Here is a 22,606-nt window from a genome sequence, read left to right on the forward strand (position 1 = left end):
TTTGTACATTTTCTGTTTATTTGGTTCTAAGAAGAATTTGCTTCAAATGTACAAAAACAACAGCTTAAGTCTGGCTTTGGAAACGAGGGGCACCTATCAAGCTGTGTGAGGCCTCTGCACAGCATTCAGTAGAGTTAAGGATAAATCTATGAAGCAGTGTGTGATACAGTAAACAAGACAACCGGCTCCTTCGGTCATTAGTTCAGTACAGTGGAGGTCTGAGCAGCATTAGCCTAGAGAGAGATTCCTCAGTAATTTGTCTGAATGACCACTTCACCACAAGCCCCGTCGACAATGATACAAATCATTTACAGGTATAACTCCCATCATATTTACATGCAAATTTCAATATGTACATAGAACCATGACTTACAAACCCCTCGCAGAAAGAGGCTTTACGTAAATGATGATTACACATTTTGGTTTGCTTTCAGGGACATGGCTTACAGCTCAGCTTCAGAATATGGTTTCCTAAATTGTATCGTTCTCTTCAGAGGCCATTATCACACTGCATAAAAACAACAAGTTAGACAGATGAATTTACAGATATAGACTAGTAAAATAAACTTGTGAAAACAATCCAAAACACTGAACATATTATAAATGATCACACTTGGGGGGGGGGAGTATTCTCTGGTGCATTATCTTAAGTCACTATAAATACAAAAATATCACACCAGCATCACCGATGCCACTTTAAAGGGACCAAACCAAGAGGGGCTTGTTGTCTGATGAGTACGAATCTTAATTTTCAATGTACTGATAACATACCGCACAAAGATGTGAACTCACAGACAGAAAAAGAAGACACTCTGTTCATAAAAGCCATGTGGATAAATAATATGTTAAAGGCAGAATGAGAACGACAGGTCACCACACAGACACTTTCCAAAACCAAGAATATGGCAAAGTCACTGATCAAATGTCTAAGAGACAGGTTGAGATGTTGCAGAAGCAGGAGGGTCAGGTTATCCAGTCAGGAGGTGAAACTTGAGTCATTTGTAGAGTCCTCCTGGAAGATTGTTCAGACGCGCACGCAGCTCCTTCCGGACCTGGGTCACCCTCGCCAGTTTGCGTTTGTATTCCTGAAAATGTGCACAGCAGAAAAGGTTCATCAGAGCTCAAATATCTCATAGCTTGAATGAGTGACATTGTGATTTTTGAATTTTTCAAAGTCTCAACAGCCACTTTGGTGAAACAGCTTGTGGCAAGTGGACAGTTGTAAGGGATTGACATCATGTAATTAGAAAATGTGAATGAAAAGATATGAAGACTGTTAGAAAAAGATAGAAATAAGGTTATGTCATTGATATAACTTTGTATTGCATTGTGTAAAACAGAATGTGGTGTTAGTTAAAGGTCTAACTCAAGTTTAATGACACAAAGTTTGGATTTGTGGCCAAATACATCAAACATGTTGTGTTGTCACTCACAGTTAAGTCTCATTTAAAAACACCACCACACAAATGACAAAAGTGTGTGTGAGCATGGTAAACACATTTACTTTTAGCCATTAAGTTTCCATTTAACTCTTTCAAAAAAACCTGCATTTATTATGAGATTTGAAAACTTGCTAGACGGTTTACCTTCACCTCTATCTATGAAACTTATGTAAGATCATCAAAATAGAAACTAACTTTCTTCCCCCCCACAATACACAAAGCAAAGAGGGTTCAAGTGTTTAGGTTTATTTTACTCTCTGTTCAAGACAACCAACAAATCTGCAGGGAAACCATCGTGGCCGATTAGACTATAAGAGAATTCATGGCTGTGACGTAACAGAAGGTCAGCCAGCAAAGCCACCTATATATCGTGTTTTACTCCTTAAAGACACAGTAACGTGTAGTGTCACTCAAAGGTGTCATATCTGCTGCATACATGTGTTTATTGTGTACGTTTACAGCTGATGCATGTAGGTGTGTTGGGCTTGAAAATACATTTCCTCACCAAATATAGTGAGTCACTGCAAAATGACATTAGTTTCCATTAATATCTAATCATGTCACCAATACTGACAAAAGCAGGCAAAATAATCCTGCCCTGTAACAAGATTCCTAAAAACCTTCTTTGTTTTGTTTTCCTCTATTTGAGTGATTTGATTGTTTATTAAATCAAGCTCAATTTAACCTCGAGTGTGAAGTTAACATTTACTGTGTCAATACTACAAAAACAATAAATACTATTATAGACCATCTCCACCAGGAGCTGCAAATGTAACCGCAAAATAAAAGCACTCACAAAATCAGTTTTATTTTTTATTTTCAGTTTTTTTGTTTTTTATTACAAAAGACTTGACTGAGTGAAGATACAAATATGAAATACTTTATCCTCTTGGTATCCTGTGGATAAAAGGCTGGACAGTTATTGTCACCACAAAAAAAGAATATTGCTAAGAGAGAAAAAAAGAAAATATGTCGTTGAGTTTTAGTCGATACTTACCTTAAGAGAAGGATACATTGAGTAAAGATTGAACCGGGTTAAATGACAGAGAATAAAAGAAGAAGTATCTCCTTGTGAGAGGGCAAAATCTGACAGTGAGTTCAAGTGTATCTCTCCTGTCTGTAAGGCCTGACAATCACATTAGTATCTACAGTCTGAAACCTAGAGTCTGACTCAGCAACATGACAGGCACTCTGCAGAAGTATGCAACATGCTGAAATACATGAAAACAAATGGTTATTCAAAAGAAGCCTGAGCACACAGCTACGCAGGACAGATGAACACGAGAAACAATAATGATGGCACAAAAGGTGAGGCGGACAAAAGACACACAGTAATCCAAAGAAAGAAAGTGATTTACGCACTTCTAGTTTCTGCTCGTTCTGGGTCAGCCCGTCCTTCTGGCTTTGCAGGAAGACCGTAAGTGTGCGTGTGAGTTGCCTCCTATCGTCGATCTCTGCCGCCAAGCGGCCACTGTAGTCCGCCAGCAACATGCAGGCCTCCTCCACCAGCCGGGAGAGACGCTCCCCCGACTCCTTATCTGAAGCACAGAGAGCACAAAGAGAACGTAACAAGTCTAGAGGGTTCAGCTGGAGGCCATTCAGTCATCCGTCAATACTGGTACAACATAAAGAGCTACTGTGCACTCACTGGCAAATCAAACATGGTTTCCTATGATAGATGGTAGCCATTTTTATCTTTGTAGTTTCCTGCTCAAGGGCACTTTGGTTTGTTTGTAAGGTTGTTGTGTTTTTTAAGTGAAGGCAAGGCCGCTACGCTCGGTATGCTCTTTAATGTACAGTGTGTCAAAGTGGTTAAATGACGCAGGCGTGTTGTCTCAGCCTCCAGAAGATACGGGTTTCCATACAGATCATTGAAACATTTTTAAAAAGGTCCAGTGAACCATTTTGGAATATTTAGAAAAATCATCTTGAGGTATGAGCTATCATATCGTTAAAACTCCCTGGGAGGGACACTTAGGCAGGGCAGGTATTTGTTGAACACTGGTCCGTGTTAATGAGCGGTGGAACATACGTGTGTGTGTGTGTGTGTGTGTGTGTGTGTGTGTACAATAGTGTCCGGCCTTCTACCTGTGATCCTGTGAAGCAGCGACGTGTCTTGCACCTCAGCAGGAAGGGACGAGATGCGCTGACGCAGCACCGAGTCGCCAGAGGCGGCATTTTCCAGCTCCTGAAGAGCTCGGATTAACTCCGCCGTCTGAGGTAGCGGGAGGATGAGAAGCAGGGGAGGGAGGTGAGAGGAGGCGTGAAGGAAGGAGAGACGATAAGGAAGTATGGTAAATCTAGGAGTGAACATGAGTATGTGTCAAGTATGAGCAATATTAAAAGGCAACAGACAAAGGAAGTACTGCGATACAAATCCATCCAGAGGCAGCTGTGTCCGCTGTAAGAAGCATCATTAAAAAGGGCCTCTAAAGGTTCACAGTGTATATCATTAACACCCTGTATTTATGGCGACGCTGTTTGTTTAGGCAATCACCTGTGGGGGCTCAGCTGGGGAACTCTGGGAAGCGAAGTCCTCATCGTCTGGTCGGATCTCCTCATACGCCCTCTTCTTAGCCTTCTTTTCTCCGTCTAGAGTTTAAAAGAAAAGACAAACAGAGCTTTCCATAAGCGCCAGCTGCCAGCCTCACTCAACTCAAGCCAGGTACTTTATTATATTCATTTTTTTACTCTAATAAGTAGAACTATGCATGTACTTCTTACGACCACTAGCATCCACTTAAAACGTCATCATCAGTCTTTGACAAATATTTCTAAAATAATTGACGACAACACACGTTAAGAACCGTTGGCAGGAACTTAACGCTTGCGCAGTAAGTAAATGAATAAATCTACTGAAAGTGCCGCACAGACGAATTTGGGCTTCATGAATGAATCATCTTTTATTAAAGAGGTGGAGCTATCTCTAAGATGCATTTCAAAACACACACTAAAACAGGCAATGTTGTCAAAGCACAGGCCTATGTCATATGAGGAAAACGTAGGCTACGCCTCAGCCTCACATTTGCCTGAGAGTTCACCGAAGTTTGTGATGCGAAGATGCAAACCAACCTGCTTTCACGTCATCGTAACGTGAACCTACCCGGCACAAAAAACGAATTTGCGTTCTGTTAATGCAGTAAAGCAGCATTACTTGGATTAATAACTGTAATCCCTTCAGCACTTCAGTAGTGTTAGCATTGGGTGAACTTACAAAGGACTTGTGAGAGCTGATCCAGCAGGTTGTTCTCGTACACGGCTCTCTCCTGCCAGATAGACAAAACCCGACCCAGCTGCTTCTTATAGCCCTCCTCGCCATCTCTGGACAGGAAAACACAAGACCGGGCATACAGCTGACATTTGGGCTGGACAATACAGAAGAAAATGAGATAAATTCTTCTTGATTCATAACGTGTTTAGGTTATTCCCATCCGGTGGTCCCAGAGATAATAATCACATATTAAGCTGCAATTCTCGAGTGTTTACAAAATCACTCTCGCATAAATCTGACTACAAGTTCTTGTATTGTTAATTTTGAAGTCAAAGTTGTGCATCAATATATTAAAAACAGTCACTACTTAAATCAGGCTTGGGGAGTAACAGAATACATGGAACGGCATTACGTGATTAGGAAACGAAGTTTGATCAGATTACCGATACATTTAGTAAAACAGGGATTATAAACACATCTTAAAATACAGAACATTGTACTAGTACCATGCACACACATTACAACACGAGTCTCACAGAATGGACTCTAACTTTAGCCGTTATTTTGTATGTAAAGCAGAAAGGGAGAACATCATCAGAGTACAGCGCAAGCTATCACAAAGTGATGTTGTTATATATTATATTCTGCTTTTCAAAATGATGGCGATATTTCTCATTTTTCTTTTCTCTCGTCTTAATTTGCATGTTTGGTATTGATGTAAGTAATCAAGGTCACTGACTACAACATTTTTAAAGGAACCCTCCTAACCCTGTACTTAAACAACAGACAAAATTGAAAAACACACATTACACAGTCCTAAATTACGTAGGTCAACAACGCATTTTCCTGAGCCAATTATAGAAGTGTAGACTAAATGATTTGTAATATAAAATCTGACCTGTACACATGTTTGAACGCATCGACGATGACCGGTGCAAAGTCCTGTGTGAACTCCGGTCCTTTCTTCTTGCTGTTCTGAATGACGTCATTGGCCAAGTAAACGAAGGTCAGCTTGCGTGATACCTGAGCTGCATACATTCAAATGAACACACACACACACACACACACACATTAAAGTGAGGCCGTTGGTAATGATTTACACGACTGAACTTTAAGCACAGCAGTAGGTTAATTACCCTGCTAAAACTATAGATTATCAATTTCATTCTTCATGAAATGATTACAAGAAGAAAATACCAAATTGTAAATGCAACGCCATGTTTTTCCCACCAAGCCAGACTATTGTGTATTTAAGTTACTCTTCCATGTATCAAACCCAGCACATCACCTCACAGCGAGCAGTCACAGCTAAGAACAAAATCTATCCAGTAGCAACCGTTAACTCACAGAGGTTGTGAAAGAATTCAATTCCACATGTAATTAGTCTTTTCTTCACTCTAACCACGCGGCTTGTTGTGTATGTATTTTATCCACCAACATGTTCCTCATGGCACAGTCACGACATCATGGTGCATTTCTCTTTGTTGTTTTTGGAACGGTCAACACTGAGCCGAGCATAAAGCTCAAGAGAAATGTGCCGTCAATGTCCCCGTTGCTATTAACACGGCACACTCCTTTAGGTCCTCAGACACGCTCCGAAAATACAACAAGCTCCTGAGATTTCATTAGGCTGGTGAACAGCACCCTAAAGGACCAGTGGGCCAGTAATAGCTACCACTACAGTAATACCAGACAGCCATACAACATGCTTCTTGAAAACAAAATGTAAAGAATATTCACAAAAAAACGATCATGTACTTTTACTGTAACTGCATCTACTAAATACATTTGTGAGCCCGCTAACTTCAACTGTAATGATCCGATGTGGATAAGTCTGATCACAGTAATCGCTTTGATGCAAAATAATAACAATAATAATAACGTGTTATAAATCCATAGGACACCATTACAATACAGTTACACAGCAATGTTCAACACATGCAGGGCCATTTGTTCTGCAGTGAAAGAAATGTATTCAATTCTGTGATGTTTTATAAATTATAGTGACAATAAGCCAAAAATAAAATTATAAATTGACATTGCAAATCACAGGAGTTTATTATTCAGTGACTCTCAAAGAAATAACAAAAATAAAGCGTGTTGCTGCCTTAAAGGTAGGGTTGGTAATCTTAAAAAACATTTCTGATATTTTTGTTGAATATCTCTTCACATCCAAACAGCAATCAATGAATAAACATCATTTTATTTTAATTTACGCTAACTGCTGGCTAAGCCTTTAAGTATCAGTGTATCTTGCATCCTTAACAGCGTCAGGGGAACACTTGAAGCCTTCGGGGTATCCAAAGAAATACGTTAAACTTAAGTCAAATGTGTGTGTGTGTGTCAGTGCTCGAGAGTAGAACGAGTGAGAAAGAAATGAGGAAACAAAATGATTGAGAAACCACCTTTGGTTTAGCTTAAGTTGTCTTACATCCCAGAAGAAATGCAAGTCCATCCCAGCAGCGACCAACAGCAGAAGCTAGAATACGTTACTAAGTAGAAGGAGCATCATTGGCCACATGAATTTGAGGTTGAAGTCATTGATTGACAATCAGCTATCCCCACGTGACTGACCTATTTCTGGTGTTCAGTGTTTAACTCACGGATGAATGACGTCGACGTAGGGTGAACACGAACCTAATAAAACTGGCCACGTCTAAGTTGATATGGCAAACTGTTCCCACATCCAGCTGTTTACAGAGCAACGTTATCTTTCATTTGGAGTCCAGCAAATATAACCTCTCTCTTTTAGTCCTGAGAGAAATCTACCTCATCTGTTAAATGCTCCATCATGTTCACCAGCAACTGTGTGTGTGTCTGTCTGCTGTGAGGTGTACAGTGGCACTAGAAAGATTCATAGAGTTGAGGGGAGCTGCAGTCACGTGATGATTCTCAGCAGGTGCATCACTACAAGCAATCACCTTTCAAATTGTGTAGTTGTTTGCAAACTGTCTTTTATTTTCTTGCAATAAATATATCAAGTATAACCTTTAAGCTGCATGAATTGATTTGTTGGACACTTGGTGGCAGTAGAACAAGCTGTAAACACAACATTGATATATTATCACCTTTCAAAAGATACTTACACATCCCACAGATGTGGAGCAACATCAGCATTAACGTGGAGTCTTGATACTGAACACCTGGATGCTCTGATTTGGTCTCCAACTCTTTGGGCTCTTCAGCTGCTAAATGCTCCACCATGTTCACCAGCTAATCACTAACATTATCAGTCTGCCACGTGGTGCCGCAATAACAGAATTAAGGGCTTTTAATATCTGAATTAAAGGTCACCTGTGACCGTTAGGTATCTTTTGGAGGCCTCGTGTCAGGGCTAAACTATGTGCTGTCATCTCGTTTACCAGTGCTAACGTGGCTAGCGTTAGCAGTAACTGAGCTAACAACGACACCATGCCGAACAGCTTTAAAGTGAGCTATGATAACGTGAGCTGGACATGAACAATAACGCTTTAGCCACAGCTAGCCAGCTCCTGCAGCCAGAGGCTACACACAACTTAACTTGTGTGTCTTTATTGTGGGGGAACTAGCTAAACTGTTAGCTTTTGTCGACCTTACCTTTCTTCAGTTCGTTGATCCAAACACCGACAATGGTCCTCGAGTGTTTTCTGTGATGAATGAGCCACAACGACAACGTCTGCACACTTTGCTGCGAGTTGCTGAGCTCGGACAGTTTCTTTTCTAGAGCCGCCTCAGAGAAAGCTGACATCTTGACGAGAGTCGATTAGATCTACGACACTGGGAGAGGCTTTACGGCTTTACTGTTTCTCCCAGATATGTTATCTACAGTCAGTTAGCCAGTCACTAACGTTACATGCATTTTAGCCCCATCCAAATTAAATGTAATACGCTACCTCCCCTATGCAAAGACTGGTTTGTTAATGCTAACTAGTTAGCGTTGAGGTGAAGCTGCCTTTCGGGTTCAGCTTGAGACAAACCACAGCACTTGAACGCAGCCTGCAGGAGCTGCTTCCGCACGCTGCGTTCAAGTCCGATGGAATTTACAGATGTGATTATGATAATCCAACTGGCAGCTATTTATAATATGAATGAGCGTTGTTAAAAGTTCGTGGGCTACTGGTTTGCAGCACACTGCCCACTAGCTACTGGGTGTACATGTGTGTGGTTCCCACTCATGTCTGACAACGAAATTCTTTGTTGAATTTTTTAGGCTTCAATCTATCCTACAGTTAACTTTCCACACCCTTCATAGTGTGAAGTTGGATTTAAAAACTTACAATTAAACGTTTCAAATCAAGAGACGGCAAATCCTCAGACGTTCACAAAACATGTTTTGCACCACAGCTCTGGACATCTGCATTGTTACAGTAGCTGCTGCTAACCTAAGCATACAGTACATACATATTTATAGTATGTACTGTATTATAATATGTACATATATTTATATGATACCTAATCGTACGATGTCAACAAAAAACAGGTCATCCAAAAGAAACTGAGAAAATACACTCAAGCACAAACCTTAATTCGGCCATCAATGCTTTAATGAATTTAAAGTTATTCAGACACAGCTTGTATATAATGCCGTCACATTGATATAATGGTCCAAAAGAAATAGAAAATGTAGATATTAGTATTATTTGTAGTTTAACATATAGAGTTAATTTAGTGACAACTCTAAACCAGAACCTCAGTGTGACCCGAAACCTTTGGATTGTCTCTGTTGTTGCTCTGAAACTATACAATATTATTCTCACATAACAAAAACATAGGCTATCATCATCAATATCCTTAATTTTGACAGATACACTTTTGCTTAAAAACCTAAATGGTCAAACACATCCAAGAAAATATGTCACAATCTAGGCATGTTTCAGTTTGGATGAACACATTCATATCCGTTTTTAAAATTGAACGGAAAAAAAAAGCAAAATCAACATAAGTTTAACACAAACAAAAAAATAATAATAATACTTTGTCATATGAATAATGTTGAGAATGAAAGGGGCCAAAGCACACAGAGGCTATGAAGGTTGTATCACTACAGGAGAAACATCCGTCCATTAGGAGGTTCCCATTTCTGACAGAGACCATTTCTTTTAGAGGAACATAAAACCATGCCACGGCACAATTAGAAACCGTGACTCCATCACACGGGGACACCGGTGCCTTCAGTGTGGCAACATAAGCAGAATTAAATGTGGGCTCTGCAGACGTAAATGGATTTGCTCAATTTTGAGCTTCCAGAAATCATCAAATCATGACCAATGGTGAACTCCCGTGTATGTTGGCAATCGTCTCTGTTCAATCTCATGAAACGGTGCGGCAGGCTGCGGTGCAACGCCGCCCCAGTGAGCGAAGGGACCTCCTAAGCAAGGATGACCGTTGACCCAAGCAGCGCCTGAATGAGCAGCATAGTCACCAGAATAACCGTGCTGTCCCGCACCGCCGGCCAGAAGACCTGCATGGCCTTGTGCCATGGACTGACTTTGTTGGAGCTGTTGGTAGTAATAATGTTGCATCATAACATCCGAGTTCATCTGGTGTCCTTCTCCCGGCGCTCTTGGGCCGATGTTCCCCCGTGAAGCTGAATTGTACCACTGGTCAGCGCAGCTCGCGTCTCCTCCGTAGCGAGAGTAATAAGAGGACAAGTCCTGAGTGTAGGAGACAGCAGGTGGCCGCCACTCCGTTTGTGTCTGTGGGCCTTCGTTGTAAAACCTCTCACTTGATCTTTCTTGATAACCATGTGGTCCGGCGCCATTATTTTCCCCATAAACCTTTTGGTGTTTCGTTGCAGTTGAGTCTTCTGACCGGTCGAAGCGTTCATTGTCATTGAAATAACCGTCCACCTCTTGATTCAGAGTGACCGTGACGTTTATTTCTGGTTCCACGTATTGAACGGCATCCGCATCTCCACCATAGAGGCCGTGCTGATGTTGTGAGGCGTGTTCGGCGTGGTCAGTTTCAAACGATCCCGCATCATAGTCCAACTCACAGCCCTCTGACGGGGACTCTGGCAAGGGAGTGAGATCTAAGTCGGATGAAGGGGAGTAAGCAGAAGACACGGGGAGGCGGTCCATGCTGAAAGAGGTCCTCTCCAGCAGCATTGCACCTCTGGTGAGAGGCAGGCTTACATTGAACACAGGATTAGTCCCTTTCCTCTTTTTCTTTTTCCTCTTAGCCGGCAACGTTTTCAGCGGCGCGGCACATTTTTCTGGCATGACTTCATTTGAAGTCTTGTTCACACTTGGCCCTTTAAAGACAAAGTGTAAATTCGACCCGCAGAACTTGAACAACAACAAGAAATGACAAAAAAAAAAAAAATGTTGAATTGCTGAGAGACAGAACAGAGTTTTCATCCCCTTCGAGTGAACTGTTGCTTCCGAAGACACAAACCTTTGACGGCTATTTTCCGCTTTTGGATGTCAGTATGTGCCCATCCATTACACAGCATCTTTATGCCTGTAAAAGAAGAAAACAATGCAAAAGGGTATACGAAACAGCCACAAGTCTTTGCACTAAAAATGCACCGGATGAAAGAATAAGTAAGGAGTTCAAAATAAGTGTGTTTAAATGCTGAAAAAGAAACATTGATGTGGTTGAACACAGGTAAAATAAGAGACTACAGCGGCATAAAGAGAACTACAAAGAATGGAGAAGATAGAAGGCAGTGAATAATACAACGGTTGTGAATGCAAGTTAATTAGTTAAATTCAAAAGTATAAACTGCTCTTAAAACTCACGCCTCCCTATACTATAAAAGATGTCCGTAAAAGTTTCTACTTTGCTCCGTCGTGGAGAACAGAGGCTGCGGTCACCTTGGATTTGGGTGATCACTGCAGTGCGGCGAGACTCAATGAAGTGTTGTACTTGCGTCACAAATCACTCATCGTGAGCAGAGAGCTGGAGCTAAAGAGGTGAATTGGTTTATGACAGTGGATGGGCATGCATTGGTACTCACACCAGTGGTAACTTTTGCCCGTCAGCAGTCTACACAGGGATTCTGGTGCGTTTACCACCTGGAAACATGACACGTTAGAACATTATTTATTTTTTTTTGATGGACAGATGAGAGCAAGTGAACTCCTCCCTTACACGCAGGTGAGCAGGATGATCTGTACTTAAAAGTAAATCGGATACCTTCAGCTCTCCTCTGCCCTCCTCTCGCTCCACTCTCTTGGCCAGTGATTGGAGGAGCGGATAGTTGTCACTAATATCTGCCATCATTACCTCCGCCTCCTCAGGATGACTTTCCATCTAAACACAGACGTTTTCAGGGAACTTAAAAGTAAACCCTTGCATGTTCTCTACAGCCTTTGGATGCGGAGCGGTGACGTGTTATTATTGTTGTTCTTGATGATTTCAATTACTGATTCAAAAACAAAACTGACCAAGTAGTTCACAAGATGGGAAGATTTGGTTAGGTGATCAATGATGTCCTTTTTGTTGGATCGGATGCGGCAGCAGTGACATAAGAAACAGTACGTGTGGCCATCTTCACTTCTACATTCAACCACGCGGAAAAGACCTGTTGCAAACATGTATAAGCAGCCTCTCTTAAAAGCGACAGTTGGATTTTGCGCTCTCGCCACGAGTTAGATGTGATCAACACCAACCTCAGGGCTGTACAATAAATATGTAGCCTTAGGCTGGTTAGCTTAGCACAAAGACTGGAAACAAACGGCATGGCGCTGTCCACACAAGTAACAATATCCACCGACCAGCATCACTAATAAACATGTTATATCTCTTTGATTTGTTCCATCCATACAAACATATTCGTGTAAAAACGTCACTTCGCCAATTGTCAATGCAGACCCATGTACGTCTCTAGTCCCAGTCAAGAAATAAGATATACTAAACTACATATTAACCACACAGACATGAAGTTGGTATTGATCTTCTCATCTAGAATATGAACTACTCCTTAAAATGATCTAAAAGCATAATATATGCAGCAACACTCATCACTTGAATTCTCACCACTGTGAATTACTGATGTCTTAGCAGTTATTTTTGGTAACGACAACAGCTTCAGTGCATTACAAAAATCCACATGTGCAGAAATGTCGTATCCTACAATCGATTAGAAATGTGCACTTTTAAAATCGTGGTAAATAAGTTTCTGCATTTTCTAGCACCTGTTGCCGTTCTTCATCTGTGCTCACCAATGAGAGGCTCGGTTCCCGTGTAGCCGCCAGGAAAGCCGTTCTCTGACAGAACCAAGGGTTCGGGCGACGTGTCCGTTAACCAGCCTTCTGACTCGATAACAGTCTTGTCTGTCTCCGCTGAGGTCTTGAGGGAGTTCTTGGACCGTCTTTCTCGGTTCTGGGAGAGCAATACCATCCTCTGCGGTTGGATGGGACAGTGCTCCAGCGGCACAGACGTGGTCTCTGAACGTCTCTCAGGTTCACCCTGACCCTGTCCATCTTTTAAGAGTGTTATCAGAGTTACTGCTGTCGTGTTTAAAAAGAGAAAGCGACTGATGAACATGTACATGTGAAAAATAATGTTATGAGAAGACAGAGGGTGGGATTGGAGGGATAGAGAACCGCTGTTCTAAAGAAGTTAATAGTCACTGACCCGCACTCTCACTGTGTGTTGCCATCTTCTGGTATACAGCATCGTCAACCTCTAACCACTGAATATAAAAAGGTGTAAAGAGATCTGAGTGCACCTGTACTGTTTGGAACTACAAACCAAAACATACACCGTTAAACTATCATACCTGGACTTCTCCAGGTCCCTCTTTGCCCTCAAGCACCGTGGCCATCTCCATCAGGGGCCAGGCCAGTTTAGACAGGTCCGACGTCTCCGTCCATTCAGACACTAAGTGGGGGTGCCCGGCTTTCTGTCAAGCAAAGACAACACCTGTGAATGAACTACAATCCGAGGCAGCGCAAAAACGTGCCAATCGGGACTTATTTTACCGGACTACTCACGATGTAGTTGTATCTGTGGAGGCTTCCCATGATGTGGTTCCGCATGTCGGCTTTACTAAGTCGACACACACACACTTCACACAGGTATAACACTTCTCTGTGCTGTGTACCCGCCTTCACGCATTCTATAATGCTGCCCAGGCCTGAAGGTACATAGAATGACAAATCATTTCAATACACACACACACACACGACACATACAGCATACACACGCAAATATAGGGAGTTGTTTCAACAGACCAATAATGGGTTGCAGTCTGTTCTTGTTGTTCAGATACACCCTCAGAGAATTGAACAGCTGGCTTCTGGTAGAGACTCCTACACACAGAGAATGCACCAGACAAACTTAGGTACAGACTAGAAACCAACTAGAGATAAGATAACAACTCTAAATCGGGCCAGGGGGATAAAGCGGAGGGGTGGGGGGGCAAAGACATACCTTTCTGTGCTTCACCCGGCTGCATGCTGCAGATGTAGAATCACCACCTGCATACAGGTGAAGTTGGAGTTTACAGTAAGTCAATGTAATTTGAGTGGGCTTGTGTCCAGATGCCTTGACCGTTTCAGTTTTCCCTCTGAAATAGCATGAAAAAGCAAAATTAGAAACGGACAGGAATATATAAAAACCTCCTGAAACATACTTAATTTAGGGTCAGCAATGACACCACCATCATAACTGTCTCTTCACTTCACTTCATACAAAACACTGATACCATGTAAAGTCTATTCCTCTTTACCAAAGCTTACCTTAAGTTTACCGAATTCCACAATTTTTGCAAAATAAATATGTGAAAAACAAAACATAAATGGTCACATTACAAACTTGTATGGTTAGTATGCAACAAAGGCAACACTGCCGGGTTTTACATAATGAGTTAAGACAATTACAACTAACTAATGGTACAACTATTACTAGTAGTATCATTCATGGTGAGAAACAGCCAATGTTGTGTGCATATAGCCATCTATTTACCTTTTGAAAGTATATAATGTAAACTCTTGAAATTATATAGACCGTTCCAAACTTTTGTGAATGCAGACAGCTGACCGGAAGTGAACTTGGACCAAAGCTGATGCCCTAGCAACAGAATGGCAATGAAATGATCTTGTGACCATTTGTTTAAAATATTTAGTTTGTGTCCAATCCTACTTGTATCTGCTGGACGTTAGGTTCCTCTTGTATTCAAATAGATTGAGGACGACTGACACCAATACCGTAAACTGTCTACAGTAAACCGACCACTAGATGTCGCTGCGACATCACAATACACAGACGGGATGGTCTCGCGGGTTGCCAAAGAGATTTCAAAAAAAGTTTAAATCTAACGTTTAATAACGCCAACAACAAACAGATATCTGTCGACTTAACTAATTTATTGTGGCTCACTATTGTTTCAGTGTCACAGAGTTAAACGCTGTACACGACACTCCCAGTCAGTAGCGAACAACCTAAGATAAGAAAAGTTAGTCACAATTACGGATAAGAATTAAGTCTAAACCTTGACGTTACCTATCTATCATGTTAACTACACTTCGTCACAATTCACATACGTTACACATGCTGTCGTCATTTAACCCGACACGTGTAGAGCTGTGATGACGTTAAACAACCAAAACTAACACGCTCGAGTTCAATATGTCATCGAAACTATTCTAGTTAACAAGGTAAAGACACAGACTAGCTAGCTAGTAGGTAGCTTACCGTTACAAAGTTAGTGTGTCCGTCTCTTTGGCGCTAGCTCGAGGAAGACGAAGTCTGAAATCCGTGAAGTAGTGTTCAAGAACAATGTGGATAAAATTATGCAACTGTTTGTCCTCGGTTGTACCAGCAGGGAGTGAGCAGCGGCGCAAAGTCCTCATCTGTGTCCAATCAAATCAACAGGTCTTGCTGTGTCTGTGTCTGTGTGTGTGTGTGTGTGTGTGTGTGTGTGTGTGTGTGTGTGTGTGTGTGTGTGTGTGTGTGTGTGTGTGGATAACATACCATCATAGTAAGGGTATTTCTGCACTGTGAGGACATCTTACTTCCGATGACTCTTTGAATGCTAAGACTTGGTTTAAAGGTTATAATTATGGTTAGGGTTGTGTCATTGAAAATGTCTACTTAGTATATATTTCTACTTAGTATATTGTTTAAATGCTTAAGTGCTTGTACTGAACTCAGTAGACCTTCATCCTTTGTGTTGTGCTCAAATGTATCTTGCTGTTATATTCTTATAAGTAGAACTTTTTTATAAATCGTTGTTAAACCAACCATCATAAGTTTGCATCATGTAACTTGTGATGCATGCAGCTGACTGCCTGCACACATGTCCTCTTCTTCTCTGTGTTGGATAACAAGTACCTATTGTATATTCACATGTTCTATGCCTTAAGGATAAAACATATACATGTGTGTGTCTGTTGTTACACAGATGAAGCACTTCTTTTACTTCTTTAACTGCCACGGCCTGCACGGCCTGGAGCAGGATGTTCCAGTACACAGGCCCCCACCCTTGATCCCTCTCTTTATAACTCTGTGTGACTTTAACTCTATAGCGCACACCTCTACAGACTCTTTGTGACTCTGTATAACTGTGCCTCTTCTTGCAAAAATAAATACTTTTAAAGACAAGTTCTGTTTGACGATATTCTATATTTCAGCTTAAAAAGACTCAACACCATAATTTATGTGTTGATTATATCAGAATCTGCGGAGTAACTTAAATATAGAGTAAAAAGTATACTATTCCTCCAGCTGTCTCCTCTCTGTTGATGCATGACTTGCAAATACCAGTGTAGAAGAAGAAATGATACCTTTTAGTTTGACTTTCTATTCCATTCAGTGTATTTGTGTATTCCTTCCAGTGCTGTTTCCCTCAGTAACCTCTGTGCAGACGGAAACTATTTTACAATAATTAACAAACCTCTGTGAGTGAAACATTTTGGTGAAGTGTGAAGAGAGTCCAGACCAGACCTGTGAGAGGTCACACCTCAATACATCAATCGCCTTTTTTGCATTGTAATCAGACCTGTATTGAGCCCATGCAAATCCACTACAGACTGAAAACGAATACACATCTTGGGTGCAGATACATTCAATCTCCTTTAACTGTCCCGAGAAGCTCAGCCTGACCCACACCTTTTGTTTAACTGTTATTTCCTGTAAACCTGTTCATAATCCTTCTGTCTCCACTGTGAATAAAACTCATCTGAACCAGCAACAGAATTCATCCTGAAAGAAACTTTTCTTCAACACCAGCAAGGAAATATGTGTGGATAAAAATAGATTTAGTCTTTTCAATTAAATCTTGACATTGTCTTTTTGTATCCTGACTTAGTTCTGCTTAGTTTAGAGAAACTATTTTACATTGATTTACAGATCTCTGTTAGTGAAGCCTTTGTTGTGTCTTAAGAAGAACGTACGTGAGAAGACACAGAAGCTTCAATCTAAAATTAGAGCTCACACATTTTGTTTAGCCGTATGTTATTTTGTGTTACGCTGTACAGAGGTACAGAGAGATGTCTGCAGCTTTGCTGTGACCTTCTCTCTCCACACAGTGGATACAACCTTCAGGACAAATCACTGGAGGAGGAACCTCACGTCGGTCGGGAACCTCGCTCTGTTCTGAAGGACAGCTTCATAGCCCTCAACCTGTCGCCCCTAATTTAGATGCCGATCAATCACCGACCACCTTAACACCACAGCTTTGTTTAACCCTTGATGTCATAAGCAACACCAAGCCAGTAGAACGTCAAACAAGCTGAGCTAACTCCATTTAGCAAGTCAAATCAAACAAAGTGAACAATTTAACCCGAGCAAGTATTCAGCTTTGATTTAATGTCGCCATGTTGAGAGCCGCGTGGAGGCAATCCATCAACCCAATCTGAATTTGGACCTGAGCACTGTGGGAGAAGGTGTCTTTTCTGAGTCTTTGTCGCACTTACAAACTCAATCAACCTTAGACTACTCCGACTAAGAGAGCGATTCTCTCTCTTTATACATTTTCTGAAGCTGTACACAAACTGTATCGTAAAAGTACTGTTGCTTTGCAAAAACAAGTACTTAACGTAGAGAGTAGTATGAGGAGGACTCTCCTTCAAGGCTGACTGACTCCAAGATATATAGAGTGATAGTAGCTCCACTGTCTCGCTTCTTAAAATCCTTCATCTAGGAAAGAGGGAGAGAGAGTAAATCATAACATGCATACACATTGGGAGGCTTGTTAAAGGAACAACACTCTGTCATGGCAGATAAGCGAAGCCTTGAGCCGCAGACATCAGAGGCTGCTGACTCATTGTTGTGCTTGTGACCTGGAGCGTTTGCATCATGACCTCTGATTAATTGTGTATGCATCTACAACTTAGTGACAGTTGAGAAGTATAGCATGAAAGTTTTTTATATATCCTATCGCTGTACATCCAGCACTAGTTAAATACACCTTGAAAAGCAGTAAACGTCTGAGGGAGGAAAAATGTATGCGTTTACAACTATATTCCTTATTTTGAGTTTATCTTATACGTTGGCTCAGTTATCTTTATAATCTTACATTTATACTCTTTTGGATCAAACTCAGTTCATGCATCTGCGTAGGCGTATATATTCACGGACCTATGAATAGTCACGTGTTTCATGTATTTCACGATTCCTAAAACTAGGTATGGTCTAGTTGAGATCGGCAGCAATGTCACACACGCAATGTCCCCAGGAAACAGGATGCCCTTTGTGTATGGGGCGGCTGGATCAGAATGTCTGGCTTATCTCTCGTCACTGTGACACACATGTGACTGTGTTGTTGAAGCCAGAAGTTTGGCAGAATCATTAAGGAAGACAGAGGGGGGGGGGGGACTGAGACAAAGCCTGCAGATCGAAGCTAAATCCACACAGCGCATAGGCCCATACATAGTAGATGCATCGACACTGGTCATTTAACTGCATTCCTGTTGAGAGTTAGTCTGACGACGAACAGGGACCAGTAGGATCCTCTGACAGGTGTCTCCTGATAATGATTAATTAGTAGACCAACAGTACATCTCATGTGCCCAGATGTCCAAAACGCTCAGAGTTCTGTGGGTGTTCTTTACTGAGTTCCTGGTTCGTGAGAATCCTGTGGTATCTCACCACGGGTCAGATAGCAAATAAGTATTAAGCCAGCTTTTAGATATTGAGGTTAAATCAACTTTAAAGTCCAAGCCACCGATCATCGACACAGAGAAAACCACAACACTTCCGAATTGAGGGCATTGTGACGACATTCTTTATCACTTGTATTGCTGGAACTCAGTCTCTCCTTAAACTGAGGCTTCAATAAACCTTCAGTTTAAGACATCGAACGTTAATCTGCTCACAAGATTTCCATCACATCCCCTACTAGGCATGGGACGTGTGAACATTTCATGTCACGATATCCTGGCCAAAATTATTATATTTCACAATATTGGTAAATGGTTATCCAAATTATAATCAAAATATGCTTAAAACTCCTAAAATAACACTTAAACATGCTGGAATCACTTCATCTTATATTTTGTTGGGAAACATGTTTTTTTTATTGCATTACAGACACAACACTTTTAGTTTGTTGTGAAAACCAAACAAACAATCTCAGATAAGGTAATCACACTTCCATGATGTTCATTTTATGCACAAAGTTTTATAGTACACACAGTAATGTAGCGCTTTATCCTTTTACCATTATAATAGTATTCCACATCTTTATGCCCATGCATGGATGCTGTCTCATGATTATACTTTTGCTTACTTTATCTGTGTTTTATTAGTTTCACTGAGTCACAATTTTCCACAACACCCACTAGTAATTAGAAATGTACTAATCTCATTCTTTATCAATGAAATGTTTATTGAACTACTAATGACACACACAACTATCAACTAAATACAATGATGAATGAATCAATTAATTCATCGGGAGGCAATGAATGAATGATATAAAGCAGTAAATGATATCTCTTTATTATTACATATATTAGTGAGTTAGAATCAGAACCCTTATGATTTACGCTGCCTACTTCATTTTCCCACCACTCTGTTCCCTGGGTGCTGATGAAGGTCACAGCTGCACCCTGGAATGTGTGGGTGTCGGCGCTATCAGACGGGTGCTGGTGTGTGAAAGCAGTCCTATCGTAAATTAAAGCATTAAGTTCCTCCCCACCTGGCACGAGAAAAACCCTTTGATCACCGTCTGTGAGACAATGGTGAATATTAGAGACTCACACAGGGACATTGTTTGGGGGGAGATTGCTGCGTTTTTGTTGTCTTTGGTGTTTTAGTGATTATATCCCCCCTGTACTTTACCTGTTTAAGCTGTTTTATGTCTCGTTTTCACAGCTGAAGTCGGACCAGAACAAGGCAAGGGAAGGTAGAAAATCCCGATGACAGACAGACTCTATAGTTTGAGCAGTTTCATTCCATTTAAAAAGGTGCACAGTACCTGAAACCAGCTCTGCCAACATTAGTGCGTACATGAGGGATGTCTAAGGTAAAGGAGTCACTGGACTGTGTACTGTTTAGAGTGACCTCAGTACGCATATGGGGTGACTCTTGGTTACGAGCAATAGAGAATTCTCAGGAACAAAAGACAGATACTTTGCTTGGTTATTTAATTAACGTCATCTCACAATTCCATATCAGGTTTTCTGATTTCAGCTCAAGGATACATTCAATGTGATACATGTTATCTACAGCGGGCTGACAAATGGTATTTTTGTTATGTTGGGTTTGTTACTTTGCTGTTCTGCACTTCACCCACAAAGATTACTCAGTCTTGGGGAGAACGGTGTACTTTTACATCTCACAAAATAAAATGGAACAAAATAGTCAGCCTTAAATTATTCTCTTATATCTTCTGTAACGGGTGTTTATACTCGTATTTTTCCCCCCACCAGTCATCAACATTCACACTTAATGTGGACACTTTTTGGTCTCATTCTGTAATTATATACATATTCTATAATCCATTCTATATTAGGCAAAGCACACATTCAGTGATTGTTAAAATTGGTTAAGCAAGCCACAGGTTGTAGCCAAATACATACAAGTTAAAATGGTCCTGAGTGGAAGTTTGGGTATAGATACTAACAGTAAAAATGTAAGTGGATTTTTATAATTGGTGTGATCGAAAATTCCCGTGCTAAGTACTTTTCTACTGTGACTTGTCCTATGTGCCTTACTCAATAACAAGACTATATATCTTATGTGCCTTGCTCAATAACAAGATATATGTATAATGTTTATGCATGACAGATTGTTCACTTGGAGGTAGTAACTCACAGAATGTGTAGGTCAGGGATAGTTGATCACAGAAACAGATGTCTTTGTGGGGACTCCTCTTACTCCCCTTTTCCCTTTGCACTAATCCTTCATAAGATGTCCCTTAGACTGCACACAGGCCCTCAGTGGGGTGATTGAACCTCTGCGCAGAGAATAAATACTACAAAAGACAAACTTCTTTTCTCGGTGTTCCTTGTTTTCAGTATCCAGTATTATAGGACTCACTCGGTACTATTATGTAGTTTTTCCACCACATTGGCAAACAATATTCTGTAACTATGACGGATTAGCAAACCAGGAGTTTTTGAATAAAGGCCTGATTCACAGCATGTACATGGAGGCTTTCTCCTCTCTTTAAGGTAGAAGAATTGCCCTCACATCTCACATCAGTTGCCAGTCATTTCCCACAGAGGTCTGGCCTTGATGCCATTTCTTGCATGATGTTGAAACGCCTGCAAATACCAAACGTGGAGGAGCATAGACAAAACTTGACAACCTGACCTTGAAACAAAACATATCGCAGAAATGCTCTCCTCCCTCCCTCTACTCCAGATTACTGATATGCATTTTAGAAATATCCTTCAGCAACAACAGACATTTTTGTACATGAAAAGGAACATTCACGTATATTCACAGAATGTTACCCAAGACCACAGGTGAACAGTGAATCTATTTATCTTATAGTCTCTGGACTACACTACATCCAGAGGTTAGACCTTCCAAGTCTCAATGAACAGCTTGACTTGATTTGGAGGAAATTGTTAAAACCATGAAAAACAATTTAAGAAGTGTAGTGACTTGCTTGAATTATTAATATTATTTCTCGATGGAAAAAATAATGAACCACACTTTGGGTTTATTTTGCTCAAGATCAACATGTATTGATACATATAGTTAAAATGTCACAAAAATATAAAAATGGTGAAAAATACTTAGAATAAATGTCTCTAAAATGAGAGTTAAATGAGGATAATAACCCTAATAACTCTGCAGGGACACAAGTTATATGTTTAGATGTCTTTATGCTATTTGTATCCTCGTACACTGAATTTAACCACATGGTCGGGGCCTATCCATCAGTGGGACATAAATCCTTGACAATGACACGCCTTCCTGTGGCGATTGAGGGCCATACAGGAATGAGGAGATTAGTTTATTACCAAGATGTACATCTGGGAAGTCTTCATCTTCATAGATGAACAGTTAAGAAAGAGAACAACTACGTTTAAATCAAGTGTTTTAGAGTCATTGGTTCAGCGTGGGAGAAAGACTACAGGTGGCCAAACTCCTTAGACAAGTATTAGCTTTCATTAAAAGAAGTTAACTGCAAAGACAATGTTTTTCTTTCAAAAGGAGTCTGATCTATTTTGAAACCAGAGATGTTCCAGCCAAATGAGGAACTGTGAAGTTTCCACTGTTCTGCTAAATAGGTTTCGGATTTGTCAATGTCTCAGGGGGATTTCGTGTGGGGGTAAAAAATGTGTCAAATCTGTGAGGTTATATAACCTTTTTTTTATCTGGTAAGAACTATCATGGAAAAATTCAAGCCTTGGTGCATTTCAGCCCGGGTCTCATTTGAAGGGTCGAGATGTTTTGTGGGCATTGTACTCGGTACATGGCACCAATAAGTGACCCAATTACATGCAATCCTTGTTCCCACAGTAACGTTTGTGTATGAAAAAAACAAGCACAAAACAAGGTAAGCCAAAGAGAAAAAATAAAATGTATTGAGAAAATATTCAAATATATTTCACATTCAAACACA

The 22,606-nt window shown here is 40.8% G+C and overlaps 2 protein-coding genes across 3 annotated transcripts; both read right to left on the reverse strand.

Annotated features, from left to right (window-relative positions):
- Positions 1-49: 49 nt before the first annotated feature.
- On the reverse strand, positions 50-8,586 carry LOC306708821 (regulation of nuclear pre-mRNA domain-containing protein 1A-like). Of its 2 annotated transcripts, XM_079176764.1 has the most exons (7): positions 8,230-8,586; positions 5,552-5,681; positions 4,657-4,763; positions 3,940-4,034; positions 3,531-3,657; positions 2,805-2,980; positions 50-1,085 (listed from the first exon to the last, which is right to left on the reverse strand). In XM_079176764.1, the coding sequence occupies exons 1-7, from the start codon at positions 8,378-8,380 to the stop codon at positions 996-998; spliced, it is 876 nt and encodes a 291-aa protein (XP_079032890.1). In that variant the 5' UTR covers positions 8,381-8,586; the 3' UTR covers positions 50-995. The 2 variants fall into 2 exon arrangements, with proteins under 2 accessions (XP_079032890.1, XP_079032889.1); XM_079176763.1 differs by lacking the exon at positions 50-1,085 and having other exon boundaries at positions 2,310-2,980.
- Positions 8,587-9,165: 579 nt separating this feature from the next.
- Positions 9,166-15,400, reverse strand: LOC306708284 (uncharacterized protein). Its single transcript, XM_079176086.1, has 12 exons — positions 15,277-15,400; positions 14,014-14,149; positions 13,815-13,892; positions 13,575-13,717; positions 13,361-13,483; positions 13,216-13,273; positions 12,801-13,061; positions 12,024-12,160; positions 11,773-11,889; positions 11,594-11,651; positions 11,029-11,094; positions 9,166-10,885 (listed from the first exon to the last, which is right to left on the reverse strand). The coding sequence occupies exons 2-12, from the start codon at positions 14,036-14,038 to the stop codon at positions 9,891-9,893; spliced, it is 2,061 nt and encodes a 686-aa protein (XP_079032212.1). The 5' UTR covers positions 14,039-14,149; positions 15,277-15,400; the 3' UTR covers positions 9,166-9,890.
- Between the last annotated feature and the right edge of the window lie 7,206 nt (positions 15,401-22,606).

Source organism: Pholis gunnellus, assembly GCF_910591455.1.
Source record: "Pholis gunnellus genome assembly, chromosome: 16".
In the NCBI taxonomy this organism is placed as follows: domain Eukaryota; kingdom Metazoa; phylum Chordata; class Actinopteri; order Perciformes; family Pholidae; genus Pholis; species Pholis gunnellus.

What these genes read in the sequence shown, in the direction of transcription:
- LOC306708284 (XM_079176086.1), bottom strand. Translation starts at nt 14,038, where the DNA reads ATGCAGCCGGGTGAAGCACAGAAAG. An exon ending in GGGAACCGAGCCTCTCATTG is followed by an intron (nt 12,161 to 12,800) that starts GTGAGCACAGAT and finishes TGTTTGCAACAG; the next exon opens with GTCTTTTCCGCGTGGTTGAA. An exon ending in CCCATCTTGTGAACTACTTG is followed by an intron (nt 11,890 to 12,023) that starts GTCAGTTTTGTT and finishes GTCTGTGTTTAG; the next exon opens with ATGGAAAGTCATCCTGAGGA.
- LOC306708821 (XM_079176763.1), bottom strand. Translation starts at nt 8,380, where the DNA reads ATGTCAGCTTTCTCTGAGGCGGCTCTAGAAAAGAAACTGTCCGAGCTC. An exon ending in GCGTTCAAACATGTGTACAG is followed by an intron (nt 4,764 to 5,551) that starts GTCAGATTTTAT and finishes TTTCCTGTCCAG; the next exon opens with AGATGGCGAGGAGGGCTATA. An exon ending in GCTGCTTCACAGGATCACAG is followed by an intron (nt 2,981 to 3,530) that starts GTAGAAGGCCGG and finishes TCTGTGCTTCAG; the next exon opens with ATAAGGAGTCGGGGGAGCGT.